At 39.2% G+C, this 20289-nt stretch overlaps 1 protein-coding gene across 3 annotated transcripts in view; it reads left to right on the top strand.

Annotated features, from left to right (window-relative positions):
* Window positions 1–20289, top strand: part of TENM1 (teneurin transmembrane protein 1) — a 726432-nt gene that overhangs the window by 462157 nt on the left and 243986 nt on the right. For all 3 annotated transcript variants that reach the window (XM_083159336.1, XM_083159335.1, XM_083159334.1), the window contains 2 exons: window positions 9209–9406; window positions 9751–9951. In XM_083159336.1, coding sequence (XP_083015462.1) covers window positions 9209–9406; window positions 9751–9951 — 399 coding nt within the window. The remainder of the gene's footprint in view (window positions 1–9208; window positions 9407–9750; window positions 9952–20289) is intronic.

Raw genomic sequence — 20289 nt, 5'->3', positions numbered from 1 at the left:
AGGGCACAAAGCCTGGGTGGACCTATTTCACACCTACACATGACCCGACTTTTTTCTCAAGTTTCTGCAATGGTGTGAAAAAATGTCAAAACATGTTGGGACCATGTTTGTTATCCCAGCTCAGACTTGGGATTTTGGTCTAAAAAGGTACTAATAGCACAGCTTACACATTTTCAGGTAGATTTGGTACTGACAAATATTTTGATAGAAAATCCAACATATAAATTAGTACTTAGTACTACTGACCTGCACTTAAAAAATGACCAGACATTTGCAAACATAACTGCAATTCCCCATTTCTCAGTAATAAGTACATCAGAAAAGTAATTTATAAAATATTTGCTTTATAAATTGCTAAAATGTTATCACAGACTTTATAGACAGGGGGCGATATTTAATGCCGCCCGAGTTCAGAGGCAGTGCAAAATGTCCGCCGAACTTGGGCTTTTTTAAAAGGGGAATTAACGTACAAGGCATAGTTTTGCCTTTTAAAAACGTCTGATTTCAGCGGACATCTCGCACTGCTGCTGAGCTCGGCGTCATTAAATCTTGCCCTTAATGTTGCATCAAATACAGAGACACAAGTGAGATGGGGGCCTTCATTTTTGCATTAAGATTCTCCCATTAATTTATTGTCACATTCATTTAAAAAGTGTTAATAGCATTTGCACTATGCAAATACCCAATCATTCGAAGCAACAGAAAACATGGGCATGGTAGAACTAAATCAGTGACATCAAGAGTGCATGGCTCCTTGTATTAAAGAAACACAGCTCAATCCATCCTGCTGGCTGTTTATTTAGGGGATTCATTTGTCTGATGGACTTATTAAAGGTTGTATTATTTTGAATATTTTTTTTTTGTTTGTTTTTTCTCTATTACTGTTACGAGTCCCCTTTGGCCGGTCTGTGTAAATGCAGCCTGACTCCTGTATTTGTTCTGTGTTCAGTTTCACCTGTCATATAATCAGACAATTAGCACTCTGCCTTGTGTCACGCTGTGCACCTGTAGTTACTTTCCTCATTAAGGGGGCTTGTCCATTCTAGCTGTTCTGATTGGACATTGCTCCTTATATCACACAGCCTGCCCTAAACCATTGCAGAAGAGCACATGCATGCTTTCCTGACCAACCCTTATGCTGATCTCCTGTACTTAGTCCTTGTCTCTATACCCTATCCTACTCAGCCCTGAACTTGTACCTACCTGGATCCTGTTTCCCAAAGTTTGCTTGACCCTTCATGTGCCTGTGCTTGGTTTGGTCCTGTCTGTCCCTGTTGATACTTGCTCCAATAGAGCTTCTGTCTATGTACCTGTGTTTTCACCCATTTGTAACCAGAACTGCCCCACAGTCTGGTCCTGCTGTATGTACTGTCTGTATCTACCTGCCTGTGCCGGCTCTGCTCTGCAATCCTGCCCTGTCCCTTGTCTGCCTGTCCTGTTTTGCATTTAGACACTGCCTGGGACTGCACCTCTAACACCATTGTGGTTCAGTACCCAGTGCTTAGTAATAACATCTACAGTACTGTGGTGCTCAAGTATACCATCTGCTGCAGTGGTCCCGTTCTAATCGCACATGGTAGTGTGCTAAAGTTTGTATTTGTGTGTCTGGTCCTTTTTTGTGTCCCAGTCTAACTCCAGTCCTGTGTTTGCCTTGCCCAGCCTCCTGTAGCAGCCTTGTCCCCACAAACGTCCTGGGGGCACCGGGGTTGGGGTGAACCTAATATACCTCTTCGAATGTGGCTGTTATAGGTGAAGCCTTAGCCTGCAGGAGGCTTCAAGGACTGCTGGGCAAGTGCAACAGTGCCACCTATACCACCTTGGTGGCATCACTAACAATCACTAAGGATCAAGACAGATACAAGACAGATACAAGAATGCATTTAGCACAGCTTTGGTAGTCTGCCATGATAAAATAACCTGCCCTGAACACACCAGTCTGTGACTCCCTTTTTAATGGAAAACAGTCTTGGTGGACACACTGCAGATTGTGGATTGTTACTTGCATATACTAAAACTGCTCACAGGTTGATCTCACCATCCACAGAAAAATGCCCACCAAAAAATGCATGTTACCATATTTCAAATATTGTGTCCCTTTTGTACTCACCTATGATCACAGTACAATGTTATACAGCTCAATGAAAAATGTATGTTTTGCTTATTTGGGGGTAAGAAGTACTATGTGTCCTCTCACCTCCACCATAACCATACATTTGTCAGCACTCATATTTTAAAGAGGGGGGTCCAATGTTTAAATGATGTTGACACTAGTAGCTATTGTTTGAGGATCAACCATGATACCCTTTACTACAGAAAATAGACACTGGTTGAGAGGGCAAAATCAGTGATATTGATGTTGGGATGTGACAAGCGCTAACATTATTAAATGACCTTAGAATAAGGATGATGAACCCCTCAGACTTGAAGGGGTAATAGCAATTGAGACAGCCACAGAACTTATGACCAAGCACACCTTTATTTTCTTATATTACAAACGTAGCAATACTGGATATTGCTGAAATATTTTGGTGTTTGAAAAAACTGCAATGGTTTCTAAAAAACTTTGTAACAAAACACCACTAATACCTAATTAATATGGAGGTGTTCTTTGTTATTTACAGTACTTAAAATTAACGGCCACTGGCAAAAGAAGAGGGTACAAAGTAGATGAATACCAGGCTCCAGAAACTTTAAGATGTAACCTATGGAAATCAAATAACCATTTCCAGTTTCTAAATTGTACTAGAAAAATGGCAGAATGTAATTAGTTACTATGGGTTACAACAGTTAACCCTGCATTAGTTTTCATAAATGTCTCTAAAGGATTCCTGAGAAATCACAAGGGCAGTTTTCATTACATAGAATAAGGAAGACGCTGTAAGTTGGAAGAGAAAATTAAATGTTGACTATAGCTTGTACTGTTACTCTCGAAAATGCTAAATAAGCAAATAAGTATAAGGATGCATTTCAAGCAAATAACTAACATTATTAAAAGACATGATCTTTCACAGTAAATACATTTTTACATTTAAATTGCTTGAATGTCAATTCAAATTTGAATTGAAAAAAAAAAAAACAATTAGAATTTAAAATATTGAATAAGATTTGTTAAGAATATATATTAAGATTCCTAGAAGAAAAATAAATCACAATTTTTGCATCTTTATTTACACCATTACTGCTTGTTTATCATTGTCTTTCTCAAATACTGATGTGCTATGTCACATTTGCATCAGCAGCAGTAGTAGTAGTAGTAGCATCATTATTGTATTAATAGTAGTAGTAGTAGTAGTAGTAGTAGTAGTAGCAGCAGCATCATTATTGTAGTAGTAATAATAGAAGTAGTAGTAGTATAGTAGCAGTAATAATAGAAATAGTAGAAGTAGTAGAAGTAGAAGTAGTATACTTCTACTTAGTAGTATAGTAGTAAGTAGTAGCAGCAGAAACAGTATGGTAGTACAAGAAGTAGTAGTTGTAGCAGCAGCAGTAGTGGTGGTAGTAGTAGTAGTAGTAGTAGTAGTAGTAGTAGTAGTAGTAGTAGTAGTAGTAGTAGTATTAACAACTGCAGTACTAGAAGTGGAAAGTCGTAGTTGTAGCAGCAGCAGATGTAGTAGTTGCAACATTACTTTAGTAGTTGTAGAAGCAGCAGTAGCAGCAGCAGTATGATGTTCTTTAGGTCCTTCATGCCTCATTTTCTCTGACACTACCCCCTCTGCTTTCAAACATTCTAAAAAAAAAAGTCAACCCTTTAGTCTGACACTCTTTCCAATTACTGCCAATCTCTCTTTTCCCTCAAAGATTATTGAGCAATTGTCTACTTCCATGTGACTGATTTAAATGATAAAGTTCTTCTTTGCTTTTGGCAATATCGTAATTTTGTCAAAATGTTATCCATTGCAGAAAGTAGGACATACAGACATGGGGTCCTATAATACACATGCATATACAGATTAAACTTGGCCACATGACAATATTTGCATTTTAAGCATATTTTATCCAAAACTGAATTCCAGATTGAGACAGATTGGTTATCATGCAGTGGAGATTATGAATTGCAAACTGAAGTGGGTCTGGCTAGGAAAGGAAAGAGGAGAAAAGAAAGGCAAAAAAAATGTTGATTGATTATTTATTGATTATATATAAATAATTTAATAATAAATGTACATTTGCGCCTTTCTTTCCTTCTACTGTACTTCCAAACTGGCCCACTTCAGTCTGATGTTCACACTCTCCACTGTATAGAATATACAAAAAAATATAGGATATTGGCAAAAGAAAAGAAGAACTTTATCATTTAAATCAGTCACATTTGATGGACGACATTTCTGTTGCTTTAGGGTAAACTAGGCGAAATCATATAAACCTTAACAAGAGATAAAGTTAAGGGTGATAATGAGTGATAAAGGACCAGCCAATCAACCCCTAACTGCCATTCAAACATTTCTCAAACTCTGCCTGTAACATGGCAGTTAGGATCTGATTGGCTGGTCCTTTATCTCTCTGGATCGCTGTCCACTTTATCTCTTAAGGCTTAATACATTTGGCCCAATATGTATATTAAATTAACCTTTTTACATATACTGCAAACATATATAATATATATATATATATATATATATACATACATACAACAAGATAAGAGGTGCGCTAGCCTTTTGGCTTACAAATTGAAGTAACTACACCTGTGTAAGTGGTAGTTTTGGCAAGAATTACAGTCCTCCCACAGAGTCTGCTCAAACGTGCACTAGATCCTTATATATCCAGGACCGCTGCTTCCAACCAATAAAGAATCCCTGGATCCAAATGGGATTAGGACAATCTGTAGAAAAATGTAGAAGGAAGTGCTTCTTAGTGCAATAACGTTTTTAATAAAAGGCAATCTGCCACTTCATAGATAAAAGACACAATGGACAGGTACTTGTACCCCACAATTCATCAGTGTGGGCTTAGATACCACATGATATGAAATCAGTAAATAACCACGGTCACCATCAGTCCTATTGGTGTTCTGCTTGGGACTCTCACTGCAACGTCTGTGTATATCACCGGGAACCCGTGCAGGTTCGCGTCTCTCCCCCTCCTGACAGATGACCGGCTGAAGTTAGCATCTGGTGAGGCACACCCAAACGCGTTTCATCATGGACTTCCTCAGTGGGCTGTCATACCTATATATAATATATATCTATATATATATATATATATATATATATATATATATATATATATATATATATATATAGATGATATATGTATATATATATATAGTAGTGAATATAGAGTGCGCTAGTTAGCCACCACCTTCAAAATGTAAATCTTACACAATTTATGTTCAAATAAAACAACTTTTAATAAAATTTTAAATATACAGATCAGACATGGCATTCCAGTTTCTTATTTCAAGGTGGAAAGAGACCTGACGCGTTTCATCACGGAAGACTTCATCAGGGGTGCCGTTACCACTACGTCCACCGTAGGGATCAAACTTTTTAGGACAGATGTTTAATGTCCTCACTTTTATATACAGTAAACAGGATCAGAAATTTATTCCAGCGCTCTTTAGATACAATCTATGGTGTCAGATTAGGGGTTTAAACCCAATATAGCAGCCTCCCCAGAGTGGTTCCAATGTCTGAATGCCCATATATATATATATATATATATATATATATATATATATATATATATATATATATATATATATATATATATATATATATATAATATTAAGGCTTTGTATTGTTCGCTAGAATAAATTCATGACATAACAGAGTGTTTATACTTGAATTAGACCACCATGTTTTTGTTTATTCCCTTCTAACCGAACACACTGTCTGAAGAGTGCAAGGATGAACAAAAACATATGCCTCAATCCTTCAATGTAAACTTCAGCAACTCATCTGAACCTACCAAGTGAATGTAGAAGGGTAGTGGATAAGTGTAATAGCCTCCAGTCAGAGATGGACGAGTCTAACCCAGTGGAGCAATGTAAACACACTTGGGTTTGACATACAGATATTTTTACAAAGACCTAAGGAAAAAACAGGGTTGACATTGCCAAAAGTTTATGTAAAAAAGGGCTGACTTTATGGTCCAAGTGGTTCTTATCTGTCAATAAATTCTAGGTTTCTATAGTGACTCACTGTACCATAAAAATAACTTCAGATTGAGATGGAAGCCTGAAGATCTTGGCATGATCACAGTTCCAGAACAGACTTTTAATTCACCTCATGAAAGAAAACACTGTGGATCATAGAATAGTTTATTTGTAATAATAATCCTGCATTATTTGGATAATTAGGATCTGAAGGAATATAGACATGCAACAGCATATTTGTTATCCAAAAGAAACTTAAAGTGAATTTTATTAGCTAAACGACTTTCTATTCCAAATTAAGGGAGCCCTAGTAAGAAGAACTATAAGATTTACCTTCAAGTAGAGCACTTTAAAGCATGTTTTACCATTGTCTCCCTGAAGACACTTAGCTTCTCGCATGAGCTCCTTCCTGTAAGGAAAATAACCCTGTGGTCTCCCGCAACTCATTTGGCAATGTATTTAAAAGCAATGAAGTCATTTTATTGTAGTTAGTGATGGTACAGGTTAATCCATTTGAGCAATGATATATGATGATTTATTTACTAGGAGTCAATTAACAGAGAATACATATGAATAATAAAAAAATGTTTTTTCTTTCTTTTCTTATTTCAATCACTACACTTTTTAAGGTCACATGAGAATGGCCAGTAAGCCGTATAAAAAATTTATTCAGTTAGATTCATACATATATAAAAAAGTGTTTCGAAGATATATATCACTAATTAGGTGACATAATAAGTGAGAACATAGGGCCTTATTTTGGTTCACTCTTAGAGGCAAAATCCTTCTTAGATGGGTAAAACCATGTGCGCTGCAAGGGGGCAAATGTAACATGTGCAGAGAGAATTAGATTTGGGTGAGTATTTTGTTTCTGTGCAGGGAAAATACTGGCTGCTTTATTTCTACACTGCAATATATATCTCACTTTGAAGAAAAACCCCACCCAAATCTAATTCTATCTGCACCACCTGCAGTGCACATGGTTTTACCCATCTAAGAAGGATTTTGCCTCTAAGAGTGAACCAAAATATAATGGTATACTATTGCTGACAAATACTTGTCTGTCTATGTGACTGTGTATTCTTCTTTTTTTTTGAAAATTTCAATAAAAAGCATAAAAAAAAAAGAGTGAACCAAAATAAGGCCCATAGTCTTCTGGCAGTAAGCATAGTAACATTTTTGATATATTAACAAGTTTAAGTTTATTACACTCTGCTGAAGTTATATACAGTTGAAAAACTCATTAAATAGTAATGTTTTTTTTTATTTTTTCAAATAAAGACAAAGTGTTCCTGGCTTTAAAGTTTTTGTTGAAGGTTATTTAAGGGTGTTTACAGGACCGATGCTAGGGTGTTTGGCGTCCTCCTGCAAACTATAAATTTGCACCCTCCCATACTTTGCAAAGGGACAGTGCACCCCGAAAGAAAGACATGTGGTCTCACAAGGGGCATGGCCAAACAATAGTACTCCCATTCCAAATTACACCACACAATAGCATCAAAATCATATTCACCTTATACAGCACCAGTGCCCTAACAATATTTTGGTGACCTGTGCCAGAACGGGAATTGGAGACTGATGCACCACCACAATGAAACCAGGGAGAGTGCGTGCTGAAGGCGCGTGGCAAAATATAAGAGCATGGCTTCACGGGGAAGGGACGTAGTCATATAAAAGTACCAATAACACCGTAATGCCCATTACACATTATGCAACACATTGCAATGCCCATTACACATTATGCCACACACCATAATGCCCCTTACACAATATGCCACACACCATAATGCCCATATGACATTATGACACACAATATGCTACATGTAATGCCCAGAGTACTCATGCATATGCCCACAGTGGTATTTCTGCTTATACATAACACCTACAGTTGCATACAGTAGTAGTACTTTTTATATATAGATAACGCCCACAGTTACCAACAGTAGTAGCGCTGCTCATATATATATATATATATATATATATATATATATATACTGTATATATAACGCCCAAACATTGGAACTACTCCATCTGGATTGCTACACCGGGTTTATCCTTATTTGAATCTTGACACCTGAGATTTTTTTCTCTCGTGATTGCTGGATAATTGTATTGATTCCAGCCAATTAAAAAGGTTCACTCCTAAAAAAGTGACGACACAAAAATCTACCACTAAAAAAGTGACGACACAAAAGTCTACCTCAATAAGATTATTTTCCCTATGGTTAAGTTGACGTAGTGGTATCGGCTCCCCTGATGAAGTAATTTGTGATGAATTGCGTTGGGTCTTTTAACACCTCAAAATAACTCAACAATGGAACCCATGTCTGGTTTGTGTATTTAATTTTTTACACAATTTTACATTAAAACACCTTTTGTGCAATTTCACACTAAAAAGGTAGTGGTCAACTAGCGTGCTCTATATCTATCTCCATCTATCCTTTCTTTTTCCTCCACTAACAGGGAGGAATTATAGAGTGCCTCTCCTATTACTAGCACAAATAAGGGTCTTTTTTGTCTATATATATATATATATATATATATATATATATATATATATATATATATATATATATATATATATATATATATATATATGGCGGGATACCGGCACTCCGTGTTTCAAAAATATCAACTGCCCGGGTGCTGCACTCAGATAAATAGATAGATACGGCAATAGTGGCACTCCTGGGAATTTCATCAAAAATTATTGATGAAATTCCCAGGAGTGCCACTATTGCCGTATCTTTCTATATATATATATATATATATATATATATATATAGCTCACACGTCCTGATGAAAAGGCCAGTCGGCCTTGAAACGTCGACATGACGTCCCTGCAAATTACCTTGATGGAATAAACACTGTCATCTTTTTGAATCAAGCCCGCTGAGTGCCACTTTCTTTCTTCCCCTTGGGGGGCTGAAAAATCGAGACTATATATATATATATATATATATATACACACACACACACACACACACACACGCATATATATATATATACACACTAGTAAGCCCACTCAAAGCAAAAGCTTTGGACACATATATACGTATATAGATGATGGATAGGATGTGTTTTTCAGATATGTCTTCTCAATGGTTTTTTCAGATTCCTGCCCAGTATTATGCAGCGGAAATGGTGAATATGAGAAGGGACATTGTGTGTGTAGAAATGGCTGGAAAGGAGCAGAGTGTGATGTTCCAGAGGAGCAGTGTATTGACCCAACGTGCTCTGGTGGTCATGGGACATGTATAATGGGTGTCTGTATCTGCGTACCAGGATATAAAGGAGAAATATGTGAAGAAGGTTTGTTAGAATAATTTCTATATATTTGACATAAAAATAGCATTGTATACATGGTCATGAAATTACATGGCTTTTATTGTTTTAGGTTAAAATTCTTATTTTTTTGGTCCAGCATCCAGTACCATTCACATTTGAATTGCATTATGGCAATTTGCATGTTAGCAAGCCTTTATAACTACTTTGTAAAGCAGATCAGCTTTGTCTCATATGATAAACATAATGTATGCATATGTATATAAAAATGATATCTAAATAGCTATAACATAAGTATTGAAAAGTAGTTTAAAAAAAAAGTTGATCGTGCTTGTTTTATTTACACTGATTTTATGCTTCGTGATACACAGAGAATTGCCTGGATCCATCATGTTCTGACCACGGAGTGTGTGTACAAGGAGAGTGCCATTGCACTGCTGGCTGGGGAGGTGTGAAATGTGAGAATGTTCTAGCACTGTGTCAAGAGCAGTGTTCCGGACATGGAACCTTCCTTTTGGACAGCGGTGTCTGTAGCTGTGAGCCGCAGTGGACAGGTGCAGACTGTTCTACAGGTAACTATACCTTAAATGATCATTTATAATGTTATCTATTTTGCAGTCACGGTCATAATAGAGGTTTTGTATTATCATTAATTGTGTGCATGCTATTCACCTGTTGTATTACTATGAGTTTAATTCATCTAAGCCAGGCTTTCCCAACCACGGTCCTCAAGGCACACCAACAGTGCAGGTTTTGTAGATATCCAGGCTTGAGCACAGGTGACTTAATTAGTACCTGAGTGATTCTGATTAAACCATCTGTGCTGAAGCCTGGATATCACTAAAACCTGCACTGTTGGTGTGCCTTGAGGACCGTGGTTGGGAAAGCCTGATCTAAGCTCTCTCTTTTGGGTATGTAAAACACTGACAAGTGTGATAACGTGTTTCCAGATAGGAAATATCATTTTTTATTTAGTAAAAATTAACATCTAAACACATGAGATGCCGCATAACTGAGAGATGCTGCATAACTGAGAGATGCTGCATAACTGAGAGATGCTGCATAACTGAGAGATGCCGCATAACTGAGAGATGCCGCATAACTGAGAGATGCCGCATAACTGAGAGATGCCGCATAACTGAGAGATGCTGCATAACTGAGAGATGCCGCATAACTGAGAGATGCCATATCCTTATTAAAGTTTCCAAAATGTGTGACAATTTGTGTCCTGAGAGTTAGCACAATGTTCTCTATGATAGTTACAAAAAACAGCCGGATTGTAATTAGCAGTCAGTGAAATAAAACCGTGCGACTTTTGACAACTTGACAAGTTTGCATTAGTCTGTGTGCATAGATGCATACTCAGCGAGTTTCAATTCTTTTGACTTCCAGCTTATGAAAGCTTTTCAATTCTTTCCCATATCTGGGACAGATTTTTGTTCAGAAGGCAACAAATACCTTTTACATGGTACTATAACCAGCTAACTGCATATCCTGTAAGACGCTGAGAAAAAAACATTCTAGTTTCATCTATCATTAGTTCTGGATGTCACCTGCACACTGCGGAAGTTTAGCACATGTCTATGTATTAACAAAAATCTGATGCAGTGTGTTGAATGGATGGAATATTATGATGACAAAAGATATAAAATGAATATGCTGCAAAGAGCATTTGAGAATTTGGTACTTGTGTATTATCACGGCTCCCATCGCATACCGCTAAGTAAGGTATGCGATGTCATGCGATGGCATGCGATTTTCCCCGCAAAACGGGAAAATGTACAATTAAATATTGCATCGTATGCCAGCAAATGGCATGCGGTGCGATCGCATGCAATTTTTAATTGTACAAGCACCCTGATGGGTGCATACAATGTTAAATGCCCCCCCATTGACAATGCGCCCCCACTATGAACGCCAACCCAAAGCATGGCGAGCACAGCGAGCCCACGAGGGGCGGCGGTACGCGTCCTCCGATCTTTTCCTACCCCCACTTTCCACGTCGGCGTGGAGTTAAATTTAGATAGTGTGGCGAGTGGACGCGGAATACGAGCCCGAAGCGTGGCGAGCGGATGCGTAATAATGTGAAGTCATCCGTGTCCCCTCGCAACGCTTCAGGCTCGCCACACTGTCTACAGTCAACTCCAGCTTCCCCCTTGCTGCCCCCCTCCCCAAACAATGCTGTCACTGTGATTGTGGAGTAGGGTGATATACGATTGCAGCAGCAGGGGTTGGACACATACTAACCCGAAAGACACCAAACACATCTGACTGTGGCGGTCGGTACCTCCTCACTGCAGCAGACAGCAAGGTAAAGGCGCGCTCACCGGGGCCCCACCTTTAGTGTCCTGTGCTGTGCTTCCCACATCTGATGCTCTGCCCGCTTCCAGCTGGAGGCTGTGAGCCGCTTGAAATGGCAGCACGGGCTGCATTTGGCCCCCGGGCCTGACTTTGGACATGCCTGGACTAAGGGGTTTATTTACTAAGATGGGATTTCTATTCAAGATAGGATGGGCAACCAATCAGATTGTATCTATTCTCTTCTAGTGCTAAATAGTAAGAATTAGTCTGATTGGGTGCCATGGGCAACATCCCATCTCCAATAGAATTCCAATCTTAATAAATAAACCTCTAAGAGTCCAATATTTATGGAGCTACGCACATTCTCACATACAGTGATAAAGGTCTGCTTCTGGTTTGTGACATTTACAGCAATTTGATGATATCCCCATTAGACAGCGGAGTTTAGGAGTGATGTAAGAGCAGTGTAATCATTAATAAGGCATTTTGGCATAGAATTAGAAATTTGTTAAAACAGACGTCACCTGCACAGGGGGGGTCATTCTGGTTGACATGCGAATTTCCCAGCTTTGCGTGTCATCTGTGCCCCTCCCACATGAATGCCCCTGCATGCCAATTTCCCTGCACACAAATGCGAATGGAGGGTTAGCACAATCCTTCATTTGCAGCCTTGCATGCGGGGACAAAATCATTCCATGGTCTCCGACCATGGAATGATTTTGCAAGTGCTCACAGATCTTAGACACCTCTCTGGTGTCTTAGATCTGCATACGCCCTGTGTGGGAAGCGGGCAGGCAGCTGACATCCGCTGACGTCAGCTGTCTGCACTCCCCTCAGGGGCAAATTTCAGAACGTCCATGAAACACTTGGGCATACCCATGGACACAACAATGTCCCGACGCTCCATGCCCACCCACATTGCTACGTGCAAATGGGGCAGCGAATAAGCAATTCACCTAGCGGCTGCACATGCACATACATGTGTATGCGCATGCGCAGTCCCAAACCGTCATTCCCCTGTGCGAGCACACAGGGGAGAGTATGGATTAGAATGAACCCCTAAGTTTAGTCTTAGTTGTTACAGTAGGTAAGCCTATGGCCCCCTTAACCAACCCTGTATGAATTCCATCTTTTTTAAGTTGACTTTTAATGTGAGAATAAACTAAAGAGATTGAATGACCACTCCCAGGGCAGCGGTGCAACATACCATCAAGCACATACTGTATATCCTGCCAGTCTCAGTCAATTTGCATAATAAGTTAACATTGTAACTACTAACTTGGTAATAGCCAAACATTGGGATATTAAGGTATGGAAATATCTCGTCTAGTTAGGTCATACTGTATTAATTCTTTTTGGGTGGCTCTATCGTTTGGGGAGTAATATAGGTGTATAGGTGCAATGGGTGTCACCACATCCGGGGACGCCTTTAGCTCTAGTGCAGGTTAGTTCTTGCACCATACTCGTAAACATAATAAAAACCCACACCCAACTAAAACGCTACTAAAAATCTTTAAAAAATTTAAGCAAAATTGGCATCTAGAGATATTGGTATGGAGAAAAGATCGGCTATACATGCTGGTCCAAGATGCTTTTCTATCTGCCATACAAATAAACTTACCCTTAATATTTTTGGGGCTACTTTAATACGTTTTTGTACATATTATAATGCATACACAATGGGAAATAAAAATAAAAATAAATATCTGTTGAACCATTTTAGTTATAGCAAATGTTTATTGTTCTAGAAAAATAAATCTGTATAATGAAAACTACTTTAAAAATATTAGTCCTAGGTTACCAGAAACGCTCATGCCTTAAAGTTCAACTATACATGACAATTGCTAAAAACACATGCAATTATTGTAGCAAAGATTACAACTATTATATGTGTAATGATTTAAGTCTATTACAGTAACAACTGCACGGCTATGCAGGGCTTCCATAATATCCATTTCTGGCATCTGGAAAGCTGCCGTGTATGATCTGCATGTTTGCAAATTACAGCTTCAGTGCACAAACCCTGCACTTACTCTACAGCATAACATATTCATACATAGAAATAAACCTTTATCCCAAGGGGAATGAGTAATCCTTTTAAGTATTATCAATTTCCATGGCTCTGGCCTACGAAATGAAATATACGTACTTATACTTACCATCAGCAGCGAGTTCGGCAAAGTTGTATTGATTTGTTTTTTGCACTGTGAAAATTAAGTTTTGAACCACAGAGGAATAAGCACAAACTGCAATATTACATGTCTATTACATCTAAGGCATTTGGAGCCGGTATTATGTATTAGGGAATGTAGTGTTTCATTTTTTTCATTCTGGGTAGATGGAGTTTATTCTCATGCCATTTAATATTATACTGGATGCAAATTTTATTCACTACTGATATTAAGAAAATAAAGAAAGGTATAAAGGAAAAACAGAAATAGAGCAATGTAAATTAACTGTGTCTGGAACAGATCCAGTTACTGCATATAGGCAGGTGACCAGGTGGTGCACAATCCTGCATTGGATAGTGCTGAAAGGTAGAAATGATTTCTTTAATTTACTGTATCTACCGTTTCCTGCTTTCGCCATGTACCTCCACACAACTGTATTATATGCTAAACCTCCATTGAAGTGCATTCTCTGTAGGCAGAATGTACTTCCCCTAAATGTATATATCATTCATATTATCTACATGTGCAGCATCTGACTGGGTGATGTACAGGTGCCTCTCATATAGCCCAGTCCTGGCGATTCTATCACCAATCGCCAGGACCCATCATCAAACGGAAGGGGCACGTGTGCTTGAGATGCTTGCATGCTCAATTCCGTCGGAGTCTACCTCAGCCTCCCATCGCTTTCCCACTGCTCTTACATGCCTCCCCGCACCCCCCTGGCCTAACCCTGCCCATCTTCCTGAAGCGAAGACAGGCAGGAATTACACTCCCCATCGTCGAGAGACAGGGATGAATGTGCATGTGAGACGCTTGCGCGTCCCCATCAGATGGAGCATCAAACAGAGTGACCCATCCCTGTATTCCTGTGGGCCATTCCAGCCTTGCCCATGTGTCAGATTCCCCATGTCCTGTATGCTTTGGGTCCTTGTATTGCCTATCTCCTACAGTGTAACCTTCGTAGTATGCCGAACATGGCTGCCTTATCTAGTATGCTTATAGATGGTATGAAAAAAATATTCTTAACAGCTAGGGTGAGACCTACTCCTTGTGTAAGGACACTGCCACCACCCCATTTTCTATCTTTTCTTCTAGACAGGATTTATTTCACCCTTTGTATTGCACCCAATATGGCTGCCTTACCTGCTACCTTTATACAACCCATGGAAGTTATTACCCAAAATGTCTGCAATAACCATGCTATTTAGGGTTAAGGATGGGATTTTGTTATAAGCAACCAACCAGATTCTATTAGATTATCTTCAAGAAGGTGCTAAATAAATTAGAGAGGTTGATTCTGATTGCACTGGGCAACACATTTTTATATTTTTTGGGGATCCTAAAAATTACATATGTTTATCAATAGAATTTAGGGTGTTGAAAGCGAAAATGACAATGAAATTGAAAAAAGTCTGTTGCCGTTTTATAGTTATTCACATTTCTTTTTTTCCAAAACAAATAGCTTAATATACATACACAACATCAACAATAATACAAATCATTGCTTTTAATGCCGCTTTCATTTTGCAAGTCGCTCGTACACTATTTCTGGGCCATCTCTGAGAAGTGTCCAACATAGTCTGCTTGCATTGAAGCATTGCATTTCCCCTGGTATTTCTACACCATCTCAGAAATATCCTGGTGTAAATGTTTGCCGTTTTCATCATTAACGGTGACGCAGTTAACTGGGAAAAAAATCTTAGTGTGAATGAAGAAAATGCATCTACAAAGACATATTGCACCCAAGTGTCTGATATGATATGAGGAAATCCTATTTTCAAATATTTTAAAATGGGAAAATGTCTGCAATGCGTGACCACAGCATTGATCTAAGATTTAGTTCACCACTAAGGATCTTAAAAACTTGAACTAATCAACAATTTTAAACATCATATTCGTGTTCAGTGCATTTAAATCAGTAAGAATTGGTTGTTGTTACGTAGGATCCTTTTTCGCTGTTGCCTAGTGTTGGTTGCCCATAACAACTTACCATCTTCAATAGAATGCCCATCTTAGTAAATAAACCGCTAGGTTTCTGTTTTTAATGTGGTAATACCAAACACTTGTTTACGGTACTGTAACATGTTTCTGATGTTTTATAAGCGACTTTGAGTCCTATGGACAGTGTAAAAAAAGAACTATATTATTTTATGTACTGCATATCTAAATTGCTGTGTAATTGCTATGTAATTGCTAAGCCACGTACAGTAAAACTGGATTCAATAATCTGACATTTCAACAGCTGAAGTTGTGTATTTATGTTGAAAAAAAAATGTTACATACTATAAAACATTACTCTGGCAGGAAAAATGTCACATAGAATCCTTTAAGGGTTAATATTCATAATCTTCCTTACAGACATTATTAGGTGCCAGGGGATCAGCAAAAAGCTTTAGAATGGAATTCATCTTAGAGTATAACTACTATGACATGAAGCTACTTTTTGGTAGAAAATGAATACGAAATGTGTGGGATGTGTGTGAAGGATCTAGAATAACTGAGAAGAGGCTCCAGAGAATTGTTTAGATATTACTTTTCTCTTTTATGCTAGCTTTGATATTTGGATTGATCAAGCAGCGTCAAAAAGATAAATGGCTATGGATACGTAATTTCATGGAGGGTTGAAAAGTTCTGACTAGAGTATAGTAAGATTGGAAAAATGATACATTATAGGATATTATCAGCCAATGCCAGTGCTCTTTATTGTAAGACCTATCTATAACATAATAATAGATAACATAAATCAAGCATCACTCTATTTGAAAATTAAAAATAGAAAGATAGAAAGAAGTAGATAGGCATACAGTACATTAGAGAATAAAAAACGATTGCAATTTCTGTGCTCCCTTATGCTCTACTGTAGCCAACACAGCCAAGAAAAGTTATCCATGATATATACACACAAGATCCAGGTGCTAGATACATTCTAGGTTATCTCAAAATTAAGTATGTAACTAATAATATTATGTAACTATTCAGATGAAAATTCTATTCTTTTAAAATATTTTGATAAATATATATAAATTCTGAGTCAGTCTACTTATGAGAGGGATGTGGGCCCTTTGGTATGGGATGGTATCAGGTCAGAAGAGAGACAGAGGAATCCCTATGTAAAGGCCCCCTACACCTTTTAGGAATGCAGCCTAACCATACCCCCCCTATTGCCAGCGTCACGGATTGGTATATGCAAAGTGAAAAAAAAGGTAATAATGGTCACTGTGAACATGCTGTATATGTCTCTCCGGGATGAAGAAATCAGTGTATATAATAAAATATATATATATATATATATATATATATATATATATATATATATATATATATATATATATATATATATATATATAAAAGTATATTTAAAAAAAACATTATTTCAGTATGTATTCATTGGCATGTATTCAATGCTCCTATGTCGCCGTAAAAAACGGTGAGAGTGCATGTTTTTTGGAGAGTGGTGAACTTTTCTCTCCTATTTTGTGCTTCCCTCTATTCAGCTCTGTTGCTTCTCCAAAAATATTTTGCGAAGCTAACTCAGTTCACCCTGCACTTCTCCCCGGTGTTCGCAATGTCTGTTCAATGGGGATTTTAGTGTCTCTCTCCAAAAGTGTATTCAATGCACAAATTGCGAGTCCTGTTGGTTTCTTTTTTTAGAGCAGTTCTCCATTTTTCCCTCGGCATCTTTTTTAGGTGAACTGTAGGGCTATCTTTGTTAAAGTTGTTATTTTTTTTGTTTTTTATGGTTTATAAATTAAAAAAAATGTACTCTAATGTATTTATTGCAAGTGCCATAATGCTGTACTTCTATATTAATTTATTTGGAATTTAATAAGTTATTTTAATGGTATCCAATAAGAAATCAGTAATGCTCCTAGTTAGACCCCCCCCTAACATAAAACAGCATGCAGCAGGCAGGGAAGCTCAGGGAGACCCCACCTAACATAAAACCACAATTTAGGGGTGTATTAAAAAAAACTAAACTAAACCAAAGCCCCCAAAAAGGCATTTCAAAACGCTAACAATTACAAAATAAATAAAATAAAAACCCAAGGCACTGAAAGGCCAAAGCACAACACAATAATAAGAATAAATGAGGACAAAATACACAGCACCAGTCTGCAGCCACAAACCCAATTAAAATTGTCACACAGCCATGTGTTGTAATAAAAACAATGCACAAAACACTAACCTTAAACCTGTTCAGAAGCCAAAATCCACAGATCCCCCGAACACACTGCTCAAACACAAGTCTGCACACCTCACATGGGCCCTTATTCTAATCGGCTCGGTACGGCCCGCGTGCGGCCGTACCGCCGATGTTTTCTCTCTGCACATGCGCAGAGGTCACTCTGCGCATGTGCAGGGGAATTCTCCGTGTTAAAAATTTAGACGCCGCAAAGGGGGCGTATAGGGGCGTGAGGGGCTTCATCCCCTCATTTCCCTATGTGTACGCCCCGCGTTTCATGGGCGTTCCCATGCAAACGCGGGGCGTACGCATGGTAATGAGGGCATGACGCCACTCATGGGGGCGGAAAGCTGACGTCGCCGGATGTCAGCTTTCAGCCCCCATACAAGCTACCACACGGACGATTGTCCGTGTGGTCTCAGCTTGCGGGAGCTGCCGCGGCGTGCGGTCCTGCCTTCGATGGTCGTCGACCATCGAATGCAGGGGGCAGCTCCCAGCATGGTGGAGGCGTACGCCTCCACCATTTTCGTGCGGTTCGCCAGCCGTCCGTGTACGGACGGCCGTGGCGAACCGTATGGTGGGCGGGGATTCGTCTGGTGCGGTCGGAGCCGCATATGCGGCTCGACCGCACCAACCAGAATAAGGGCCATGGAGAGCAGGAGAAACCTGATCTCTCCTGCTACAGCTCACCCTTTTCCCCTCGCATAATTATGCAGAGTTCGCAAAAAGGGATGGTGAGCTGCAGAAGCGTTGAATAAGGAGACAGACAGAAAGGAGGAGATGATTAAAAGTGGTGAGTGCTTCAGCGAGGTCACGGTGACATGCAGGAGCGAACAGTGAGCCTGACTCGCAAAAAGCATTGAATACATGCCATTCAGTCTACATTGTACAGTTATTATAAAAATATATAAATATTAATTTAAAATTAGTATCCCATAATTTTTTATGTTTTGTCAATGGTATTAATAGTAGTAACCTAGAAGGAAGCATTGTCTTCTTTAAATGCACCCATTTACTTGTTCCTAGACATGTAGAAAGCAAATGCTAGAATTACCTTCTTTTGTTTGCCTCAGTAGCGTGTGATATCATTTTAGTTTATCAAGATCTCACCTTCTATATATCTGGTTAGTCAGACTCCGGCACTACAATGTCATGGAACGATCTTTTTTTTTTTTTTAAATACATTTAATTGATTTCTCATGTTTACTCACTTTGTCTTGAGATATATGATGAATCATTGTTTTTATATGTAAAATTCAATAAATTAAAATAAATACATTTCATTGGGTACTTGTGTAGTTTCACGGCGCCACTTACATAGTTACTGTAGCGTCCCTTTCAGAATCAACTGATTAGCGTAGCAAAGTGATCCCACGGTAGTCGCAAGAGCATCCCTGTGCTGTTACCCATGGACAGCGTAGCGGTAAGCAGTTAGAGTAGCCAGTCATTTCCCGCGACTACGCTGCCACCTCGTCCCTGTACTGTTCCCCGCAGACAGCGTAGCGATAAGCAGTTAGCATAGTCAGTCAGGTCCCTGTCAGATGTAGAGTAGTGTTCCCTGTCAGATGTAACGTAGTGTTCCCCCGGACAGCGTAGTGTAGTCAGTCAGCTGGTATATTCAGCGGTACGTAGTTAGCATAGTCAGTCAGCTGTGATGTAGCATAGTGTTCCCTGTCAGATGTAGCATAGTGTTCCTCCGGACAGCGTAGTGTAGTCATTCAGCTGGTATTTTCAGCGGTACGTAGTTAGCATAGTCAGTCAGCTGTTGGAGATTGTTAGAGACGGTGCTAGAGACGTATTGGAGCTGCCCAGACTGAGGAGGATGCTGTGGCATTTTTGCAGAGGCAGAAATTCCTGCCTGACACACAGATCTGCCCCAATGGACACCCTATGAGGCTTAGTGTCAGGGAAAGGATGTGGCGCAGCCATATCCATAGCTGCATGAAGGTCAGTGTCAGGGCTGCCAAGTGTTTAAGAGGCTGCCATCTGACTTTTGTGACACTGATCAGATTCGTCTTCTGCTGGGCAGAGGAGGTGACCAGCGTCCGCTTCTGTGAGAGACACCTGGGCATCTCACAGAAGATGACTGTACAGTACAACTGCTTGATGCGGAAGGCCTGCACCGTCGACCGCTTGTCGCAGCCTCACCGGCATATTGGAGGGCCAGGCACCATTGTGGAAGTGAATGGGAGCCTGTTCACCAAGCAAAAGAACCAGGTTGCTCACGTGCTATCCCAGCAGTGGATCATCGGGGG

Source organism: Crinia signifera, chromosome 9, assembly GCF_055691185.1.
Source record: "Crinia signifera chromosome 9, ASM5569118v1, whole genome shotgun sequence".
NCBI classification, from domain to species: Eukaryota; Metazoa; Chordata; class Amphibia; order Anura; family Myobatrachidae; genus Crinia; species Crinia signifera.
The sequence above is the reverse complement of the archived record's forward strand: the minus strand, read 5'-3'. Positions and strand labels throughout refer to the sequence as shown.